The following is a 23,571-nucleotide window of genomic DNA, read 5'->3' as shown; positions in this document are numbered from 1 at the left end:
CAAATAACCAAAGTGAGCACCAAAGAGTGGAGGCAGCTATCTTCACACAATGACTCGCACAAGAAAGTAAGGCTGCTTCTTTATGGTATGTAGTCTTTTATACGCCCTTATTTCTACAGATTGGAAGATGAACTGAAGAACTAATATTATTGTGCCCAAACAGACACCGATGCTACAGCTTTCAAATTATAAGGCTGTGATTCAACTTTTGACAGCAATAATGCTTAAGCATTTGTCTTGTTCATCCTCTCCCACAAACCATTTGCTTCTTTCCTCCTACTGTCCTGCTTATGCCATCCCAAGAGCCTGGGCCGTGAACCTATCCAGCTGAATAATAACCAGATAAATTTTCAAATCTGGTTTACCACATAGTCATGTTAGCTCATGCTAACATACAAGTGGCAACTGCTTCAAACCATAGCGCTGCCAAAATGTTGCTTGCCAAACTACACCTGCACTCCCCACAGCAAGCCTTGAGAGCTATTACTGCCATGATTGAAAGACGCACAGGGTTTCACACGCGCGCACGCACGCACACACACACGCACGCACGCACAGAGTTAGGATATCTTCACTCTTTACCTCTCTGAAAGAACCAAGAGCAGCATACTTGTAAAATCTTAGCTTGTGAGTAATAAGCAAAATCTAAGTTTTGTGAACACGTTTAATCCTTTCAGTGGAAGGGCTGAACCCTTTTCCCAGCCTAGGACAGCACCATTCCAATATGGCCACAAGAGGGAAGGAATGCTCCTAATAATGAGATTTGGCTCAGCAGGAAGTTAGGCATCAAGTTATGAAGAAAACTGCATGAAAATCACCACTGTTTTTATATGGAAACTATGGTGGAGCTCACATGCATATGAAGCTCACAAGCTTGCTACAGAGAAAGTGGTAAGGCAATTACAGGCTGTTTATCCTAAATCATCTAGCTTTTTTCATTCTAAATTAACAGATACCTAGCCTGTGACTTCAGCAGAAGCAGGTGTGAGCTGTAATCCATAAAGCTTCTATAAAAATTCCACAATTTGACATCAGGCAGAACAAAAAAAAGAATCAGAGCTGGAGAAGGAGCCATCCTACATCCCAAAAGGTGTTTAGGTGGCACTTGACGGCCAACACATGCACAAAGTCATCCTTGACTTTCTTTTTACTTTTTAAACAAGACACAATCCTCTATTACAAGGAATATCATGGAAAGTTTGGTATACCTAGCAGGATTTACATGCTGAAAAGTACTGGACCGGATCCTTTGAGGGAGAAGAAAATCTGCCTACTGTATGATGCTTACCACAGGATGTGAGCTGCTAAAAAAGATCTATTGAAAGTCACACTCACACCATCACAGTGAGCCAAGTTTCCATTTCTTTTTAATATCTCTGTTCCCATGATCAACATTCAGGGCATCCAAATCTAAGATGGGGTGCGTCACAGAAATTACATGAACATCACTCATTTTAAGCTGTTTTATGGTACAATGCTTGTGAGATTTGTGCACAAAATCTTTTACTCTACCAATTTCAAAAATTGAAATCCCAGTCCTGGATTTTACAGTGCAGACACAAACTTCCTTGTCATGCTTCTCTTGTCACACTGACAACAACAAGCTCAGGAGCTAAGACGTAGGGAATACTAAGATCATTCAGCATAATGAGGCCTCTGACTTTCACCCATGAAAAGCAAAAGAGATCAGTTAAAAGTACATATACCAAACTAGGGCTAGAAAAAGCCAATCAATGAATTCTTAATTGAACCAAAGCAATCTCTTTTACATGTCTTTAATTTAAATGCAAGCCGCTTCAGAATGCAAACTTAGAAGGTAATTGCATCGTGTGAGAAACATTCATAAAGTTTGAAAGTTTTCTATTTTTTCTAAAAATCATACTAAATTAATTTTTAATTCAGTATCATTAGAGATGAAGCATATCTACACCATTAATTTTTGAAGAAAAATACTCCACAATTTCACCATACCAAAAGCAATTAGTTCAGTGAAATGAAAATTAAAATGGTAATAGCCAAGCAACCTATAAGTTGATTTCTGTGGGAGGGCAGTGGGAAAAAGTATTTTTGTCCTGTGGAATTCAAGATTATACAGGCCATGTCCGTGCATGCACTTGCTTCCAGTGAAGTTTTACTGTCTCTAAATACACAGAGTAAAAGACCCTTTCATGGATCAGAGGTCAGGTTATAAAAAAAACAGTATAATGACATAATGATGTTAAATGGCCAAGGAAAATGTGGCAAATGACATACAATATTCTAGGCTCATGCAAGTCATCCCTCCTTTCAAATGGACTTGAACGTTCAGTGAACTCAAGGGACTGTTACTATGTAACCCTACCCTAGAGAACAGAGAAAAGAGACAACCTCCAACACTGCTAACAGAGTCTTCCAAGTACAAGCCATAAGGCATTTTATTTTTCCAGTGGAAGGTATCATGTTTCACCTGAGATGCCAGATGTGTGGTTTTGCTTACAGCTAGGATGCTTGTTTCCATGCAACCATTGTCTCTGGATACACAGCAGAAAGCCTCAGGGCACTTGCTTTGCTTACTTGCTGAGCTCATTGAACTCTCAGAAATACTGAACAGAATACCAGAACAGAAATACTGAAAAATCATTCTGGCCCATTACAGAGAGAAACTAGCAAACTATACTTTCTTCCAAGGTTAGCCTGAGTGAACTGCTTTAAGAGAAGTGCCTCTTGAGATTTTTTTTTCTTATTATATTTCGTCTTTCTTTTTTTTTTCTTTAAAGGGGACACAAAATAATTTTGAGAGAGAGATAAAGATCACAAAACAGCATACTGTATAAAAAGAGAACATATATCAAAGATCCCCTTCTGTACTCTAGAGTGATCAGTGTCTGAACAACCAGCACATAGCTAGTCAGACAGCATGCTGCAAAATATGGAGGGTAAGTGCAACAAGCTATATAAAAATGAGGATGAATCAGAAAGTAATGCTGAATACTACATACCTTGATTGTAATATTCACAGTCATAAGCTAAAAAAAATAGAAAATGGAAAATTATTAAAAAGTAGCAGCAGAATCCTTGTGTGCCAGCACACTGAGATCCTAAAAATGTAAAATATACTGTGATTAGAGGAAGTTTCATTCTCCTTAATGTACTTCAATCAGTGACTACTTCCTGAGGCTTTTATTCAGTGACATACAGCTGTATTTAGTTAGGTGTTCTAGGACAGCAGACCTGAAGCACTAGTTATTCTATAGCTGAGAACTGTTCTCACTATGAATTAAAGGTAAAATGCACTAAACCTGCTTGCAATCCCACACAGCATTTTTCAAGTACTTCAAATCTTACATACTTTTGCCTTTTAAACAACCCCCACACTAACATACCCTGAACACAGCCAATCTTCTTCAATAAGACAGTAAATTGACATGTATAAGACTAACAGCTGACACAGACAGCTTGAAAATGTAAACAAGAAGTACATTTATCATCCAGCTGCTTCTGTCTTACTTCAAGACATTTGCATCATGAAACAGCGAAAGACCAAAGACACCCCTTTCTCCGGAGGAGCTCAGACCTGGTACATACCACAGAGCATAGGAGACCGCCAGTGAATCGCTGCTCCTTGCTGGCAACATTTGTGAGCATAAGCTGCAATACTGGTACACAAGCACTCGCAGTCCCCACCAAGATTGCAGTTACACGTATCTGTGTGACAGTTTTTGACAAAAGAAGTAACATCAATCTGGGGAAAGAAATAAGAAAGAGGCCAGGTGATTCAATTGCACTAGCTCTACAAATTCCTGTTGTAAGAGTTTCAGCAGGAGTGCTGCACCTGGAAGGACTGACTGAAAGAATTTAAAACAAAAACATCGCATTTTCTAAAGTCTGGATATATTCCTTTACGAAAAGTACACTTAGAACAACCAATTTTTACCTATATTACAGGCCAAGAGAAAATTTTAATCATTGAGTATTAACAAATACGACTGTCCACACGCTTGCTACTTCTTAATTCTGAAGAGCTTATTGAGGTTGGTAATTCTGCTTTTATAAGGCAAATACTGCCACCTACAGTCATCCTGTTAATTCTGCATAAATAACAATAAAATCAGAGCTGCAACAAAGCAAGTATTTTATTTTACTTCAAAAATATACATATTTGTAAGGGGTTTTTGGTCCGGAAAAGGAAGCTCACTGGTGACATTTTACAGAAAAATATTTCTACATTTATTAAGATTTTAATACTCTTTCCCTCAAATCTTCATTAGCTCAGAAATCCACTTTCCAACTATAAAATCCTATAGATAATCAAAAGCTAACAGCACAAAACAGAAACATTAGTTCTTATTTTTAAATAATCTTTTCTGTAATCTTGAGCAATCTTTTTAAAAAAAGTGTTCTTATTGAACACAGAGTAATGTTTAAACACTGCTGTTCTTCAGTTTAGAATCAATTTTAGACTCTAATTTAGCTCAGTTTTAGAGGACTTGAATGGCACATCAGCCCTACAGAAACAACATCATAGTAACAAAGCAGCACCTCTCAAATATTGAGGCAGCTCCTGAGCTGGCAGTTGCTAGAAGCTGACAGTGATAATAAGATTGTTTTTCTGTCTTTATTTGGGAAAGGTGTCATTTTGCTTGTTCACTTTTTTTTTTTCTTTTGAAAATGGACATAGCAACTGGGGTGGGCACATAGGCGTTAGCTCCATTGAAAATGGCAGCAATACCTTTGCAGGAATTGCCAAATAGCAGCCCTGGCTCCAGGGTATGGCCTATCTCTGGGTCAGCAGTATCTTGTTTTTGTGGCTAGCTGGGAAGCTTGGATCAAAGCTCTTGCTGAGTTCAGGAGTTACAAGGAAGGCCTTTTTTCTGCAAGTATCGCAGCTCCTCAGCCCCTGCTGAGTTCAGTGCTCAGCTGGCCAACTGCAATCCATCAGTTGCTGCCAGGCAGAGATGCAAGATTTTGTCTCCCTGGGAGAGAGTTTTCCAGCCTCAGCTGAACCCTGAGCTCAGGGCAGGCCAGCCCCGCCAGCCTCATAGAGAGGAGCTTGCTCTACGTGCAGCAGCATCCTGGCCACCTATAAGGCAGGAATGACTTTGTGAGAGAGCTGCTCCAAGTGCCTACCAAGACCCATGCCTACGTAGCTTTCTGTTCCTCCCATGCCCCCAGTGCCATTCCCTCGGCATCTACTTCCCTAACTGCGCAGCCAGTAGCGAAAACAGATCTCCTTGATAGTCGCTCACTTCACGTTACATTCATAAGGGCCATATTTTCACACTGATGAACAGGTTGTAAAAACACCTGGAAGTCATTTACTTTGCAGACTGTTCCAGACAAGATGGATATGTGCATGTGAAAATACCTGACTGCCAACTGAATGTCCTGTTTTGCACCTGATATGAATTTAGTCTTAACAATTATGCCAAATCCTTGGCATAATGTTCGAAAATTTAAATCTCAAAAGGGGTAAGATACAGAAAATGAAAGTTCAAGACCAAAAAAATCTGTCTTTATGAGTTAGTATAATATGGCTCCTTAAAGACTCTCAAAGGTTCCATTTTTATTTATTGCTTTCCACTCTGAAAATACACTCATCACTATGTTTTCAGGCACACGCTCAAAAAATTCTTAGAATACTAACTAAAGTCAACATTTATAAATCTTCCGGATTAAGCTACTACAACCTCCTCTTCAGGCAAATTCCTAACCGTGTTGATATCAAACTTCAATCCTGAAAGTCAGGAGGTTCAGCTGGGTCATCTAATGATCTCATTTGTATTCCTAGTCAGAAAGAAAACAAGGATTGAGTCAAAAGAGTCAAAGCGGTTCTTGCCTGCAGAGGTATAAAAAAAGCACCTTTGATTACTAAATCCTTTTGGGAGGCTAAAATCAGAAATAGGCAAAAAAGTACGGAGCATGTCGTGCTTTGATAAAGGGTGGACTAAAATGGAATAAAAGATTCCTACACAAGCTATTGTCATTCTCCTCTTGTATGGACTGAGCTTAAGAACATTCCTGTAACTCTTAAGTCCCAAGCTCAGCCAGATATGGGGAAAACATACCTCAGAGTTTTGATAAACAGAAATTATAAGCTGCCAGCCAATTAAAAATACTGATAGCTCTGAAGACCAGATTTCACACTCTCACATTTCTTTCCATATTGAGTAGAACAGTTAACAAAAGAAAACCATGTGAGATAAGCTGTAGGCATATTATACAAATGTTTAGTTTAGATTTCCACAATACATACAAAAGCTGAAAAAATTTAGTTACCTATGTAAATAGAAGATACAAATAAAAAACTAAAGAGAACAGAACCTTGATTATCCAGTCTAGTAACTCATGACTCCCAGTTATCACTACAATGTTTAGGCTCCAGTCTTGAAAGGAACAACAAACTCTGCACAAACATAGCCCACCCACAGAGAGATGCTTGCACTGCTGTACTTAGATCCTCCACGGTATTCCCACTGCGAGGAAGAAATTAATCACTGGATCTTTAACATTCTCTTACACAAGAACAAATCTTGGATGTTTAATGAGCTTACCACATTGCGACAAGGTGCAAAAACATCACTGTATAAAATTGAGCATTCCTTTTTGGCATAAGGGAACTTGCTTTGATGCACCTCACACGGTCTTAGTGTTTCATTTGGGCTCTTGCACTTAAAAAAAAAAAAAAAAAAGACAAACAAAAACCTCACAAACTTTTTAAACAAAGATGTGTTTACAATGGACTCAGGTACACTATATATATATATATATATATACACACATATATACACACACACACATATATATATATATATAGAATTCAATACTCATGTATTCAGAAAATAACAATAAAGTTTAAATGCTGTTCTCTTTAGCTGCACTCCCTTTCCCTGATTTGTTGTTTTAATTAAAAACATTTGCACAAAAAAGAATCTGTGTGTTTTGTTCTTAAGTACTCAAATGTTCCTGCTGCCTGCTCAGCGCATGCAGGCAAAATGTTTTCTTTGTGACACATCATAATCATTACCAGAGCAACCAAGTGTAACATCACAAACAAACATATGGGCCAAATCCATCCCTGGTGGTTTTGCACTGACTTTAAATGGAGTCACACTAGAGATGACTTTAGCCCTGTAAGTTCAAATAAAGAAGCAGCAGTAGGAACGAACTAACTCATAAAAAATAGAGTCAAAGATCATCGTGATAACTCAAAAATGGCTGAGATGCAACTCCCTTTCTTTAAGTCTGTCTTCAAGAAGAAAAACAAATGGACAAAAAAAAATAACAAAATGACACTCAGCTTGGAAAATGCAAGTTCATCCAAAACTGCACGCTCAGTGCAGAGCAGATGCCCAGAAAGCAGCAATGATAGATTAGTAGGCAGTGTTAGCATGTCCCGGTGCAGTCTCAGTTCTAGGATGGTCGCCCACCTACACTGCTTTCCTCTACGGCTGCCCTGACAATGCTCCGGGGGAATGTGCTGCTACTTCCAGAGGACAGAAACCTTGGAAACATCCCATACCTAACAGTGCCAATGTAAGCACGTTTTCTGGTGGTATAGTTGGGGTCTAGGCCTCCAGCTATCATATATTCCCTTACAGTATTTAGCCTATGGAGAAGAGATGACCTAGATACATCTTTATGGAGGCCAAAGGTCCTTTCTGAAAAAGTGCTAACATGCCCTACCACAAAGGCAGGGGAAATATTGAATCTGGCTGAGTGTGGCTTGCCTACAAGGCCAGTATTGAATTCAGAGTACTCTCAGGACTGCTCTGGCAGCCACAGAGGTCAGAGGATTATATGATATTTTACAAAAATATATAGCTGCAAAAAGACAAGTACATGTTTGGGGTGCTTAACCAGAGGTCATGAAATCCTAGAAGCTCTTAGGATTCGGGCTGTGCCAACACTATGCCTTTTTTTTTTTTTTTTTTAGATCAGCCACTGAACTGATAAACTGAAAAAAATATTAGCGGATTGAAACCCATACTGAAATCTTTCTCATTTTCATGAGATAACGCTACATCCTAGTCATATTTGCTTCTTCAAATATTTCTTTCAGAAAGGAAACAGTGAAATTGGAGAACTAGGCACCCTTCATAAAATTCTGCTAACGCAGGCCTCCATTTACTAAGTTGTCAACAGTTCATATAAACTTCATATAAAGTAACTATATGTTTTTTTTAAGTATCACCTTACAGATGAGTGGCATAACCACCACACTACACATTTCCCTTGCTTGCTCACACAATTTAAATATTTTATGTGGAGTAAAATAGAACCACAAGGAGATATTAAGGGAGAGAAACCTCAAAAACATTCTCCCAAAGCAAAATAGACATCATATTCTTTCACGAGGTGAGAGATTTTCATTCAGTTTCCTCTTCTGAGTCAGGGAGAGAACAGATTCAAAACCAAGTCCCCTAGACATCTTGCTAAGGGAATATTCTACAAATACTGATTTATCAGGAGGTTCACAGGGCTGTAAAACCTTTTACCAGTACAAATTAATAAAATACCCATTCTCCTGTGTTATCAAACACAGTTGCAGTCACCCACTCTCTACAACCTCTTCCCTCCTCCTCAGAAATCTAATTTCTGTACTGGGTTGTGCTCGTCAGTGTTGGGAGCTTTTTCTGTTTCACCACCCCCTTTGCCACGACTGCTTTGTCAGTTCATTCCGTGTTCCAGATTGCAACTGAAAAAATCACTGACTGAACATGAATCTTAGTTTTATAACTTCTGTATCTCGATTTATCTCCCACAGACTGAAGATTTTTAGCCTTGCACTATGGAAAGAGCCCCTCTTGCATTCATCTGAAATCAAGCAGGTTCTGACGTCTGAGGAAGATGTTTTTCCAGAGTTCAGATTCTATTTGTTTCAATATCCAGATGCCTCAAACATCAGAGGAAAAATTACAATTTTTTAAAAAAAATTTGGCTTAATCCAAAATATCAGAAGCAATATATCTAAATTTGGAGAAAATTCAAATCCAGAGAACTATAATAATTATTTTATATAGAATAGTTGGCCTCATTTAAACTCAATATTATATGTTTGCTACAATACAAGGAGTTACTAACCCATCTGATATATACAGACACGAAAATTCAAATGCCCTCTTATGTACTGACTGGTGGTCAATTTAGAAAATTCCTATACTTTATGTGCTATTAACATGTTCATTTATGAATAAAAATTATCATACTTTTTTTTTTAACCAGACATAGGACTTACCTGTCCTAACACCCAGCTGTCTCCAAACACCTGTGCATTTCTCACCTCCATGTTGTTTGATGTAGTCAAATCATTTGAAGTGTATTTGTCAAAGTTTCCACACAAACCTGCCAGTTTACCCTAAAACAGAAGAATGATTTTTAACATATACTGATGATCAATAACCTGTATGTGCTATAAATGTTGCACAAGACATTTTTAAACAAAAAAGGTAAACGCAACTGACTCATACTTTTAAAATATCTGACATTCTACTGTGCTTACAGTCCCATATTGCAAGCAACTTTTAATAGAAAGGTATCTTTTCCTTTTTTCTTCCTGTTTTCCAGATCCTATCCTCACTATCTGTCTGTGAAAAGGGACTAGAATCTAGTCATATTTTTTTTCTGAAAGCTTAGTAGTGTACCCAATCCAAAAGTCAAAAGTTCAGTTGAATTACCTCATAACTGTGAAGCCTGACTAGTTGTTGTCATTAAGACCTACTGCCTACAATTTTAGCTCACAATAGCAAGAATATTCGTAACAGCAGTTATGAAAGTCAGCTGCAACATTCTTGTGTTGGGTATGTGCTGCTAATGAAAAAATATACATATATACACGCACATATACACACACAGAAAAAAATATTTCTGCACAATAACAAAATGTAGATGGTTTTCTAGTGTACTACAGGTCATGCTAATAGATTATTTTTCCTTAAGATCTGCCAGAGACATCATCTTACTAAACTGCAGACTGTTGAAGAAACAGTCACTGGAGGCAGAGAAGAGTTTGAAGTACCTGTGTCCCTGCGCACAGCTTCTAGAACTTAACTCTCCTGCTAATTCACTGTAAAAGGGAAGAAATCTTTTTTTTTTTTTTAAATGTATAGTGATGCTTGATAATCAGCATACACGTAAGCATTTTACAGCTTTTAGGACAAAAAGATAATAATAATGTTGCTTTAAAATCAGGTTAGACTGCTATGTTGCAACTTTGACTTACACTTCAAAAAATTTGACGTTCTCCTATCTAGAGTGCTTTCTTTTCCTTCATTAGAAAGAGCCCTTTCTCAATATGTACATTCATGGTTGAGACAGAACAGAGATGCAGTTATCAAACGTGCAGATGAGGTTACTCTACCAGGACCCAAAGACTGAGTTGCAGAGGCCGGAGGACAGATGATGATGATGGAGGGAGGGATTAGAGAGGAGCAACTGGCAGAAGGAGCCCCATGTTATCCCTTGCATCCAATCCTAAGCCTCTCACAATATACTTCTGTGTTTTAGATATCAGTTCTTGTCTAGATCCTTTTCTGTATCTCATTTTCTTAGCTTAAACCCAAGATGTGATTCTATCTGTTCATCTCAGCAGCCTCTGCTACATCTCAGGGTGCAGTTCCACTATCGGCCTAATCCAATATGAGATTGTGCTACAAACCTGCCCTTTTTCATGTTGCCAGCTATACGTTTCCTGCAGCTTCTTTTTCACCGGCCTCAGTGATTACGAATCCATACTAGATTCATAGATTCATAGCGAATAAGTGTATAACTGAAACTAATTTACACACACACCTCCCTTGCTCCCCCTAAATCAACCTTGAGTTAGAGTCAAATCACTGCACATCTACAAGGCTGCAGTGCTTGGAACAGCAGAATAAACAGGCATGTAGAACCCACCCCTTCTCTTCAGGAGTACAGCCATGAAATCACATCCTCAACCTGTTCTTTTCTTACCTGGGAAACGCTAGCAGGTGAACACCATGATATACAACTATATCGCTAGGAATGTTAGTTATGAAACAAAGATGATCACAGTTATTCCACAGGAGAATATATTAGTACACTGAGACCTATACAAAAACTCAGCTTTTTATTTTGTCTCACCTTCCATCGAGGTCCAACTTTAACATGCATTGTTGTCTTCTTGTCCCATAGAATCGTAATATCCTGTTCTGGAAAGTGTATCACTGTATAATATCCAGCCTTCCAAAGCTGATAGGTAGATCTGTTTTCCTGTCCCCTTAAGGTCTTCTGACAGAAACGGATATTTATTAAGATCTAATATAGCAATTCTACAACCAAGGTATGCAGCCAATTAGCAACATAAGATACCCTTCAATATACACTTTACCTTTAGCATATAACTGAATTAATAGTATTACCGGAAATAAAGTTGTGTGTTTTGCCTTTTGGATCATTTCAAGTTTGCTTGGACTGCACTTTGGCTTCCCTTGCAAAACCAAGGGCAGAGAACAAATAAATGCCATTGTGCTTTGACTCCTTGAGGCTTTTGATCAGGCTTCTTTGTAGCGCAAATAGAACTTGAAAAAACAACAGAAAAACAAGATTTTTCCTGGGAGCTGTTGCTTTATCTAGGCCTAAGCACTTGTATTGTGTTGACTCAGACTGAGATGTTTTCCAAAAATACGCTCCTTTAGAGGTGCAACTTTAAAATGCTTATTTAAATGGCAATTCAAACAGGAAAGAAACTAACCTGCTTCTCAGAAGGTTCACTAAAATAAATCTCAGTGTCTCCAACAGTGATGAAAACACTCTTTGAGCAAACAATATTGTTGTCAAAGCACTTCTTGTTCTGAGCAATTATAGATACATTTGAGTTATCTGTGCTCTGCAACATGAAAAAGAAATAATTTTACTTACAAATACAATTGTGTTTCACTCCTGCAGATATGTTCCAGCCTCAACATCACAAAAGGATGAATAACTTACAGTTTTCACATCTTTGAATTTAGAACTTAAGAAAAGCTACCAGACAAAGAACTACATTTTCGAATTCAAAATTGAGCCCTCGACCAATTCAAATGCTGGAGTTAAACAAAAAGAACCATTATGTTCAACTATCAGTATTTTTCCTTCTGTCAGATATTTGGAGGATCTGCCTATCTCTAAAATAAAGAGTCTGCTTTAGGCTTTTAAAATATGCTCATGCATGGAATCCAATGCTTACTGCACAATATAATTGTCAAAAATCAAGACACGCTATAAAAAGAACTTTTTTTTTTTAAACCAAGATACTTGAGATCAAGCCATTGCTATATTTTTACAGCTAAGAAATCTATCATCTCTAAGTAGTAGGTAGAATAATTTCTGTACTGCTATCTCCAGATTTCAAGAAAACTTGAGTTAATGTAAAAGTTCTCAGACTAGGGAAAATTTTCTGTTAGTGTTTTTGTCAGTGTCGTTTCCTAACATTTAGGAGTATTGTCTCCTCTTTTGTCTTTCGATTTGCTGATGTCCCATATCCACCTCAAGGTATGCCACATATACCGCACTTCCAGTTTACTCTACACTTCCATACTGTTTCTAATCCCTCAAATTCAAATTTATTCTGTGCTATCTTCACAATCCTGTATCTGTAGGATACAGATCTGTAAGCTCTCCAGCCTGTAAATTAATTTTGTATCCTCAGCACAATCACTTCTGCACTTTGGCTCAGCACACCTGTCTGTTCACCTGCAGCTTCTGTGGTTCTTTCATACCCTGAGACAAATGCACATGCACCCTGTAATTCCCCTTGCTAGTCCCCTTGCTAGGACCGGTACTAGAAGAGAGAGCAGCTGTATTTTTGGAGTTGATAACACTCTACCACAAACAAAAAAAAATTGAGTTACTCTCACTCATCCTTTCTTACTCATTTAAAATCTGCCTTTTGATTGACTTCTATACCAACCCTTGCAAATCAACAACAAGAAGCCTATAAGCTGAAAAGACTTGAGAGGTGTAACTTCATAACACTAATATAAGCCAACAACAGTGCCTTTGAAGCCAGTATCATTTTTGATCAAACACTGTCCTACAAGCATTACAAACCTGTGACAGATATGAAATAAAAATCTTTGATGTGACAAGCTTTGTACCCTACCACTGAGTCATTCAGTCATACATGAGACACTTTGGTAGTGCTGGAAACAAAATGATGTCCAACCTCTTCTTACTCCCACCCTTTTTGGAATATTCTCTCAAAACATGACTTACCGTAAGGTTTTTTGAGGAGAGAAAATCTAAGAACCACCTGCTTTTGCTTGCATATTTTCACTATATTAGCCACTTTCAGTCTAATTACAAGCCTACATAGTTCATGCAAACTGTTCCTAATTACTGACTTTATAAGCGAACAATAGCACGTATTCTTACCTTTGCAAGAGAGAAAAAGTGACGTTAAATGGGCTACCATATGGCTATGCACGCAGCACGCTCGTCTCCAGAAGAGCGTGTTCAGCCAGATGCCAGCAGCTCTACCTCCCGGGCACTGGGGCAGAAGCTTTGGGACTTAGGGGCATGGGAGGCAAAAGTGAGTTTAGGGCAGATACGGTAACCCAGGGGCAGAAACTAGAAGAACTAATTCAAGATCCCAGTGGGCACAGTGGGCAAGATAAGAACTGTTCACAGCAACTTGAGGACTCCTCTTGGCACTCAACAGGGCTCTCGGAGAGCACCGCTTGGCCACAGGAGGAGGGACCCTGCCTTGGTGTGCACCTGCAGCGTCCCTTCCCTGAGCTTTGCTCCCTCTCTTGATCAATCTGGAAGGTGCAGCGCACAGAATCCTGGTTACTCCCTGCACGTCCCCACATTCATACCCTTATTTGTTCTGTGTTCATCAGATCCTGAGAACGAAAAACATATCAGCAATTTTTCCTCATCAGTGCTGAAGAATTTTCTGTATGCACATTGCATACAGAAAATATGGTTGCTGCAAGAAGCAGCTTTCTTTTTCTTTTTAAATAACAACCAAAGCAACGAAACTGTTTAAAGAATACTTCTGGTCCAAAGAAAACCCCCAACCCTAGATGATACAAAGTGGAGAGGTATTTTTGTTGTCCCGCAGAGGAGGCACTACAGCTTTGTTGCCCGTACTCCAGCAGGGCCCGCAAGCCAGAAGATGCTACTACTTGGCATAGAAAACACTCTAAAGCAAGGGTGAGCAAATGCGATGAACGTGAGATATGAGAGACTGCCTGCAAATTCTGTGTTATGCTAATACCAGGACTTAAGAAGTAGATGTGTAGTAGCAAGTAGCTAGTAGCAACTAGCCTGGAAGACAAAGATAAAGGTAGGGAAAATAAGGTCTAGCACCTAAAGGCAAGGGTCTGTAGGAAAATAGCTCTTCACTGTTTAGCAGTGGAGCTCAGTTTAAAAGGAAATGGAAGCTTCAGGGTTCAGCAACGTTCCATCCTGTTATAAAGCTGCTTTAAACTGCACTCAGAATGGAATGGGTCACTACCTTTTTTGGGAAATGCACTGTGCTAATTAAGCCAGGCTTGCTGCCGGACTCAGTCCAGTAATTATTCCCCTCCAAGTCTCAGATAACAGCCCAGAGCATGTTTGGATTTATTGGAGGCGATGTGGCAAATTAAAAAGGAGATGAAATCATCAAGCTGGTAAATATGATGCAAGCTGATATATTCTATATTGGTCTTACGAAAAGTGAGCAAGCAAATGACCTCCTACCATGAGTCAGTTCGGAAAAGGACTTAGCCTGGAGTATATAGGACTAATTAATACACTAAAATATCACGGGCTGTTTTCATTGCAGAGTTCATTGCTCTTCAGTTAGCTTAGCTTCAGTAAAAAGAGGCACTCTGAATTAATAGGGAAGTAATAGGGAATAAACGTCTTCACTGCAAGAAAGAGACTGAGTTGCCTTTTTTTTTTTTTTAAGGATAGTTAATTCAGACTTAATTATCCCACAGTAAAAATACACCTTTTTTGGCAATGAAGAAAAGTTCTTGGAGCAGCATCGTGTAGCTGTATTAGCTGCGCTAATTTAAACGGCTGCCTGTGCCCTCTGACGGTCCAGGCCAATCACCTCAGCTTAACAGCATCAACAGACTCAAGTCAGAAGTTTTTGTGTATGGTTGGGATTTGAGCCAAGGGCAAAAGTTGAGCAATATTTCAAGTTAACTCTGCAGTAAAGAGAAGCCTGGAGACATGAAGTGTTTTGATGACCAAAGCCAGAACAGGGACTCCTAAAGACATGTGAAGTACTTCCTTACTTGTAGGACTGCATATTGGTGTTAAATTACTGGAAACGCTGTATGGTGGAAATGCAGAAAGCCATCGTTAGCGGTTCAGTAGAACTGTGAGTAAACCAAACATTTAAGAAAATGGATTTGCATTAAATCCTGAGCCTCCTGTACTTTCTCTCTTTCCAGTTAAATCTTAGAGCTAACCCCAAATGTAAAACACCATTATGAATTACATGTATCTTGTGGATCAAAGCTTTCAAGATAAAATTTGCTCTACGTTCACACCCTTGCCCCTCTCTTCTGAATTAAAAATTGGGTCTTTTCCCACCCATATAGTGCCAGCCAAATTCAAAGTTGAATCACACTACTACTAAGGTCTATAAATTAGTCTGTAACTGCTACATATGCAGCCACTGCTTTCAGCATGGAGGAAATAACATGCAGTTGAAACTTAATACCTAACTATTGCTAATGCAAAAGAAAGAGGGACTATTTAAATTAAAAGAGCATCCCCACTTTATGTCTGTGTAAGACAGGGAGGTCTTGGGCAAATCACTGAAGCTCTTAAGTACTTTGATAGCATTAATGATAATGATCGAGCTCCACCTTAATTTGTACTGGACACATACCTCTCTAAAAACTAGCTTTTGTCATTACTGTTGGAAGAAATGTCTGAGTAGACACTAGGAGCAGGTCTAATGAATAACTAGGTGGTTCTCTTTTTGTTTCTTTTTTTGCGCATGAAGTCTGTTTCCAAGGCAGAGTTGCTCTTTACCTTTTTAGGTAAAATGCACCCGATAGGGGATGTACTACAGTTTGTCATGTGAAACCTACTTACGCTGACAGAAACTAGAAATAAAATGGTTTTCCCACTGCAAGAGTATCTTCCCACGTAAATTACCATATCCAGCTTGTTCCAACTTAATATCAGTTTCTTTGTGATAACATGGAGTTGCCAAGCAACAGGGAAGACAGAGTTACAGATCTGGGCAGTCAGTCAAAAACTCATTGTCAGTCCTACTTCTCAGAACATTCTTTTTCTAGACTTCACTGCACTTTTTTCCCCATATTTCTTCCTATCTTAAAAAGCAAAGCACTTCTTTCCATTTTTTTTCAGTACTGCTTGGGAATGCTATGATTTATTTTTGTCAGAAACTTTCTATTCCTGTATCCTGCTAGAAATTTTCTATCACTATCAACCAATAACGCAGGTTTCTTATATAGTAAAGATGCAGCCTGAGAGAAAACAATTTAAAGGTGGCTGTGCTTTTTTGTCTTTTAATATTTCAGTAAAATCTCCCTAATTAGTCAGTGTAAAGACTTACTCTTTTCCATTCCTAATATCCTGACTTTCCCTCTTTTTGTGCTTCGTTCTCTACAATATGCTGCCTTGCAAACTAGGATGGCCACAATAGAATCTAGAGACGTACTGGGAACTGGATAGAGAGAGATCTGCCGAGTCTCATTTTCCTTTCATTTTCATGACTCTTCAGTGCTTTTCCTGCACACGCAAAACGCTCCAAAAATACCAAAAAAAAAAAGTACATTAATTTAAAAAGTAGATGATGCTTTTTCCTAAGTGTTTTCAGAGACATACCATTAGCATTGGTCAGACTTAAACTTTCCTGAAAGTTTACAGAATCTCAGGATTAGTTTGGTGGTTGTTGATTATGCACCGAGCTCCCAATGAAGGAACTTGAACATTTGAATCTGTGGCTTTGCAAATCAATTACTTGCAGAGAGCTTGATCCTGCAAGAAGTCAAGCTTCTCAGACCAGATTTAGTGAGCGTCTAAGCATAAATATTTAAGTGTTTTTGGAGAGTGGACAAAGTACTTGGCACCTAACATGATCTTGCCCTGTTAGTTTTTTGTGCCGTTTTACAGAGGGGCTGATTTCCAGATAATCTGTGTAAACCTATTAATTATTCAAAACTCATTCACAATGTATGCCAAGAAGCATCTCTGGAAGGTTTTTCTTTTTGCCAGTATCATTTTTTCTCCTGCACCATTTTGAAATGATACACACACATTCTGCATAGCTTTATTTAATCCCTACTTTTGCATCCTGTAAAAATTTGTACTCTCAAAAGACTTTCCCAAAGCTATTTCAACACGGGAGCTGCGTGCAATATTTCTAGGAGTCAGCAGATGGCACTGATACACACTGTCTCAGTTTTGAAAGAAATCCAAATAAAGAGTTGGGATATAACAGTCTCAAAACATAGTAGGTGATCATCTTACAGGAGAGAACTGGGCAAAAGGAACAGAGAAAGGAATGGTAATATTACTTATCCTTCTACTGATGCAATGCACTTCTACACAAGTATTTTAAAAAATATGTTTAGGAACTAAGAGCTTAAAAGCTAAACTGCACTCTCTCGCTCTCTCACATACACATTCTCTCTCTCTCTTCTCTTTTCCTTACTCTGCTCTACAGAGACGCAGATTAAGTGATTTTCTTCACTCAAAGTAAGGCAAGGAAACTTGCAATAAACCTATAAAGATGACACATTTCTAGTGCTATAATACTACTGAGTAAACATGGAGGACAGCAACATCTTCGAGTAGAATCACTAAAGCAAATTCGAAAGAAGAGGGAAGATTGTTCCAGCTGCTGCCTCACCCCCAACATACTTTGAGATGTCTGCTAACGCACTCATGCTAACTCTTCTCTATTTCTTTACAGTAACTTCCCCAAATGATACATCTCTGGCAGATTAAACTCCTGACAACTCTTTAGAAAGATCTAGTACGAGTATCTGTCCGTATGTACACAAGCTATAGGAAAGATGGGGACAATCTAGATCAGATTTTACTACACACATTATATAAATTTTATGACAGTTTAGAGTTGTTGGCTGTTTCCAGGTTTTATCAACAATACTTTTAAAATGCAAATAGGGGTTTTTTAAATCTAATACTGAAAATGCTGATATGGAAAAGTAAATGACAAGAAATCTTTTTACTTGACATACTTCAAAACCTTTTTCTAATTCACTGCTCCTTAATTTTTGAAAATTTGATGAAATCAAACAGAGCTGAGCAGGTTTTGGTTTCTTTTTTTTTTTTTTAATATATATTTTAAGAGAATTACGCTAACAGGTCCAAGAAAAGATCATTTAAAACAGATTGCTTTTTGTTTCATTTATTTAACTTTGCCTGTTTGTGCATCAGATCTGGCTTCTGGACAGGTTACGTTTCTGCAATCCTTTTCTAATTAAAAATGAGATATTCCCTAGATTAAGGAACTGGGAACATTCAAATACCTGTTTTCAAGTGATATAAATGCCAGCACAAGCTATTCTGATATACAGATCAGCAACACAGTTGGTGTTGTTAGTTTTAGACAACTAAATAGGTATATGAGACCTATTATTATTGTTTTATTACTATAAACGCACAATGAATGTATTTTTTATGTTGATTTGTACCGATAAAGCACAACATAATCAAAGAAAAGGACAGGACATCATGGTAATAAATTTGCCTTTTCTGAGCTTCAGCAAGTGATGACAGGAGCTAGAAAGCTGAAACTTGCGCAAAGCTTACTTTTTTAACATAATGAATGTTATATGTGTTCATTTACATTGCTAGAGGCTAAAGTTTAGTTTCTATATATTCAGATACAAAGATTCTCATGTCTTGACCTAGACCACAGTAAATGTAATTCACAGTTTCATAGCTCACCAACAAGACTGAGAGTCACAGGTCACTAATGGCTAAGCAGCTTCTACAGGTGACTAGCTTGAGCATCCCACCCCTACTTTAAACATGGCCAAAGGCTCCCATTTCACTGCTGACAACATACCATACAGCTACCTGAAACACAGCACAGGTTGCTATTTTTTGCTTGTCTTTTACTGCTGCATTAATAGAACGTGGATATAAACAACCCACAAAGCTTTCCCCATGAGAGGCTATTGAACTCAGGTAGCATTCTTACCATGATCTGGCTTTATAAGCAGCCACCAGATTACAGTATTTTAGAGTCGGTATGGCCAGAGGACTGTTGGATGCTGAACACTAGCCCAAAAGCAGAAATCCAGGCTTAAAAGGTTATTTTCCTCAAGCTGTGTGGTCACTAAATGGCAAATTCCTCAAAAAGAGGATCCAGCTATTGAATCACACGACGCACAGCTCCTCAAAGTGGCCAGTCTCATGTCAAGAAACTTTTCCCCTAGCCTTTCCTGGAAGCCTTCCGTGCTAATCTGCACAAATTGAAAGAAATCTTTCCTTTGTTGGAGGATGAAAGTGATTCATTCACCGCATAATTTAATGGTCTGGAGAATCAGGTGGTAGAGACAGAAAGGCACGTAGAGGTAACTGAGTCTGAGATCATTGATCTGGAGAAAATGGAATCAGAGCATAAATCCATTGCCAACTGTAATCACATCTACCGCTCACAGAAGGCATAGAACAAATGGAAAAACAGGTACATCATCTGAGCACTGGGCTGCCCAGCTGAAGCCTGGAGTCGAAAGGGATGTCTCCCACAGGGAACTGGCTAGGCCATTTATTCCTATCCTTTCATTTCTAACGTTCAATTCACCTATGAGAGAATCTTCACTCTCATCCTACAGCAGGACTAATCTAAAAAAAAGTTGTTAAAATCTGTCCCCAAAAGGTATTTCAATCTAAAATATGCATATATTGACCTGATTACCCTTACTCATATATTTACTATGTTACTCAGACGATCTCTTAACTCAGAAGTCTTACTGTGCATGACTTTCTTCTACCAAAAACAAAAAAAGTTCAATTCTTCCCATATATATTCTTCATAAGGAAATCAGGCTTATTCATCTGTTTCTGCCAAATTCAGCCATAGAATCCTTTTAAAATATTTGGTTATACTGGCATTCTCCATTCTTTTGATTCCAGGAATACACATAACATAGTTCATTAATTCTTGTATTTTAGTTCTTTCAAAGGTTTTGGGCAGCTGCCTTATGAACTCAGCCTTTGGGTTTCCCTCCCCTGCTCCCTCAAACAACTTTTCCGAATATTTTACATACAAAATTGAACCCATAGATATATCATCTGTGCCACACGTAATTATGTAATGTCCTATCTGTAATAACAGTCCTTCAGTCAAAATCATGAAAGTTTTCTATATACTAATGAAAAACTAAGACTCATGAACAAATTAGGCTATGCTCTCACATTAGCTAAGTTTGAGGGTAGGGAAAAAAAAAAGTCTGAAAAGCTAGGTAGAGCTACTGTTGCAGCCATCTCCAGTATGACAAGACTTGTTCTGGTATCGCAAATCTACATAGGCATCATTTTCATCACTTGTGTCATCGTCTTCACCTGATGAAAGGACTGTTGGCAGTGTGCCACATGTCTTAATTATTCATTCTTGAACTCCAAATGCTCCCCATGGTTTGTTTCCAAATAGGTACTTTCATATGAGGTAGGTGACATTTGATTGTAAGAAAAAAAAAAAAATTCCAGTATCACACTAAAATTTGAAAAGTAGCAAAGATTTGTCTTACACACCTCTCTGGAGGGCTTAAGAATTAAGAAACGACAACCCACTTTTTCAGCTTGTCATACAAACAAGAGGATTTTAAAATAAGGTCACTCTTGTTTTTTGCATCTTAAAGGAGGAGAATTCATGCAAAGGTTGATATAGCTCTTTGAGTAAGAGCTCTTTTACGAGATAACATGATATGTGCCAGGAGTTTGCTGTGAGACATTAGTTTACTGGGAATACCTTCCTGCATCTTTCGGTGAAGGTAGGTAAGTTCAAATCATCTTTATCAATCCCCCTCCCTTTTTTTTTTTTTGAAACAGAAAAAATATCTGGGACAAAGATCCCTATAGTGTACATTCAAAAAGTGTTACTTAGTTATTCTATTTTATTTCACAGTTGTGAATACTTTACCAACATGCTCATGAAATGCAATCATTTGCAGCAGTCCTTGCTGAGAAACCATGCTTTTTCTTAAAGTTAGGCATTTACAGTTGATAACAAATAATATTCTGAAAGCATTACTGTAACTCAGAAGACCAACTCCCAGCCTTCATAATAGCAAAAATGATAATAATAGCATTGTTAGTAACAGGAGAATACATTTCTAAACATCAGTAGTGGTATTTTAAACAAAAAAGGCAAGCAATGACTGTAAACGTGTACTAGGAGGAACGTTAGCACATAGCTGCTAGACAATCTTAGGGATTTCATTGTTGAATTATGAAATCATTGTGTTTGATATTATTCTATTCATACACTCCAGATGTGATGCAGATCACATTCAAGAATGATTCCAAGTGGCCTCAGGGGTCCTCATTAACTGCCTGCCAGGCACAGTTTACAGTTAATTATTAAATAAATCTATAGATTATACCTAGATCTAGAACAGTTTCTATGCTGTTTGTCTTCCCTCATTGTGATAAAAGCATAGTCAATGTAGAGAAGAGAATACCGTTTTCTATTTTTCTCAGACCACATAGCAACATACTGACATTATCCCAGGTACCAATTTCAAAGTAAATGAGCAAAAAATGTCATTTATAAATTCTTCCTTTTAGACTCAAATGTTTTGTGCCCGTTTTCTTAATGTCTCTTTCTATATAACATCTCCTGTTGTTCAAAAAACTTAGAGACTGGCTTCTCACAAAAAACTTTCACTTGGACACATGAAAATATGAAAAAATGAACATATGAACAATTCTCCTACCTTTAACAAATAAGCTTGGCAGTCACTGACATAATCATACTCTAATCCATCAAATGTATAATAATGTCGATCTCCATAAACAGTGCATACAGCAGGACAGGGATAACTAGTGCAATTGAATACCCCTCTCCGGCAAACACTGGAAGGAGAGATAACAGTCAGAAACTTGTCATAGCAGGGCCATGTGTTTTCGTATTTTCAAGAAAAAAAAAATCTTGTGCTTGTTATCCAAGTCATACAGAAATTCATGAAGGAAAGAATTTTCTCAGATCTTCAAACACAGAGCTATTCTGTGGATTGCTTCTGAAATTATGGGTGATGTAGGGAGAGAAAAGTTGTGAGCGTTTGGCCATTAGCATAAAAGCACATCAGAATGTGTAAGAAATGAACATAAAATCTTAAAAATTGTATGGCATATGCAAATATTTCCATCACTGTATCCAGTATAACTAAGACACTGTGCCACAACACACACATTCATAAAACATCATTATTATACATTTTTAAAGATATTTTAATACATTTGCTGAGATGCAAGCTGCACGTAATCAATATAAAAGACCTCCAGCTGCTACCAGTAGGATTTCAAGGTATTCAGCAAGTACAAAGTGAGCTTAAGAAATGCTCATGCTTTCAGGAATTATTTTTCCTGTCAGTTACATTCAGTGACTTGCACATATTTGTACGAGACTAGGAGCATCCTAAGTATAGAGAGCCTCTATTCTGCAGGTGTAAGCATATAAACTCAATGAATTTGCCAGTGATGTTTCCAGCTGACTAAAAACTGCCAGGCCAAACTTTTTTTTTTAACTAAAGATAGATTCTTGGGATAGCAAAACATAATGGATGAAAATATGTTTTGTGTCAATATGAGTCAGGTAAGATTCCTCATTTTCCACTTATAGCGCTTTCTTATTTTCATCTTTCTTTTATGGCCAACTCCTCCATAGTCTTGACATACAGCAGATTTTCCACTGCCCCTGCTCATGCCGAGTGATAACTCACACTGCAAACAGTCCAGTTCCCAAAGAAACAGACTATTTAATGCTGTCATACATTTAATTTCCTCTTTTTCTCCCTGGTTCTCTTTCATGATATTCCATTCTCGGAAATATCAACTGTCTTCTTTCACAGATTAACTAATACGTATCTAATCAAATAATTGGTTTTAATTGGTTTTAACTTGGATGTCTTCGTCTTCTTTTTCAGACCTGAAGAAGCAAATGCTCACCCAAAAGTCTACTCTGCTGTACTTGGTGTAGCAGACAAAGTCTATCAGCGCGTCTAATAAAAGATGTTTCCTGTAACTGTCTACAAACAAGCATATGTATTTTTGACTTTCACTGTACTGAATAAATTTTCCTTTGTGGCAGGACCCCAGTGATTGGGAAATATGTAAAATGTACGTCACTTACCAGGTGTAACAAGGTGTAGCTACCACTTCTCCTGACAGAAATTCTCTGTCTTTCCAGGTACATGGACAACTGTCAGGAATATAACATTTCCCTCTATGCTCTGCCATCCTTCAAAACAAAATATATTTTTTTTTAATATGAGAACAAATTTACAAGTAGATCATCGCAGTTTATTGAGTGGTGCATTGTCTAAACCCAGCCAAAGACAATTGGTCTTCCATTCAGGCAGCAAGGGCAATTGCTGCAGCAGCAAAAGCTGCCCAGAACAAATGATCTCCTTGCATAGCTGG

The 23,571-nt window shown here is 38.0% G+C and overlaps 1 protein-coding gene across 1 annotated transcript in view; it reads right to left on the bottom strand.

The window, feature by feature from the left end:
- OTOGL (otogelin like) overlaps window positions 1-23,571 on the bottom strand; it is a 100,606-nt gene that overhangs the window by 39,092 nt on the left and 37,943 nt on the right. The window contains exons 24-31 of the mRNA XM_068931286.1: window positions 23,282-23,389; window positions 21,867-22,005; window positions 11,690-11,824; window positions 11,080-11,226; window positions 9,215-9,334; window positions 6,531-6,647; window positions 3,565-3,721; window positions 2,979-3,005 (exon numbers count right to left, since the gene is read on the bottom strand). Coding sequence (XP_068787387.1) covers window positions 2,979-3,005; window positions 3,565-3,721; window positions 6,531-6,647; window positions 9,215-9,334; window positions 11,080-11,226; window positions 11,690-11,824; window positions 21,867-22,005; window positions 23,282-23,389 — 950 coding nt within the window. The remainder of the gene's footprint in view (window positions 1-2,978; window positions 3,006-3,564; window positions 3,722-6,530; window positions 6,648-9,214; window positions 9,335-11,079; window positions 11,227-11,689; window positions 11,825-21,866; window positions 22,006-23,281; window positions 23,390-23,571) is intronic.

Source organism: Struthio camelus, chromosome 1 (genome assembly GCF_040807025.1).
Source record: "Struthio camelus isolate bStrCam1 chromosome 1, bStrCam1.hap1, whole genome shotgun sequence".
Lineage (NCBI taxonomy): Eukaryota > Metazoa > Chordata > Aves > Struthioniformes > Struthionidae > Struthio > Struthio camelus.
The sequence above is the reverse complement of the archived record's forward strand: the minus strand, read 5'-3'. Positions and strand labels throughout refer to the sequence as shown.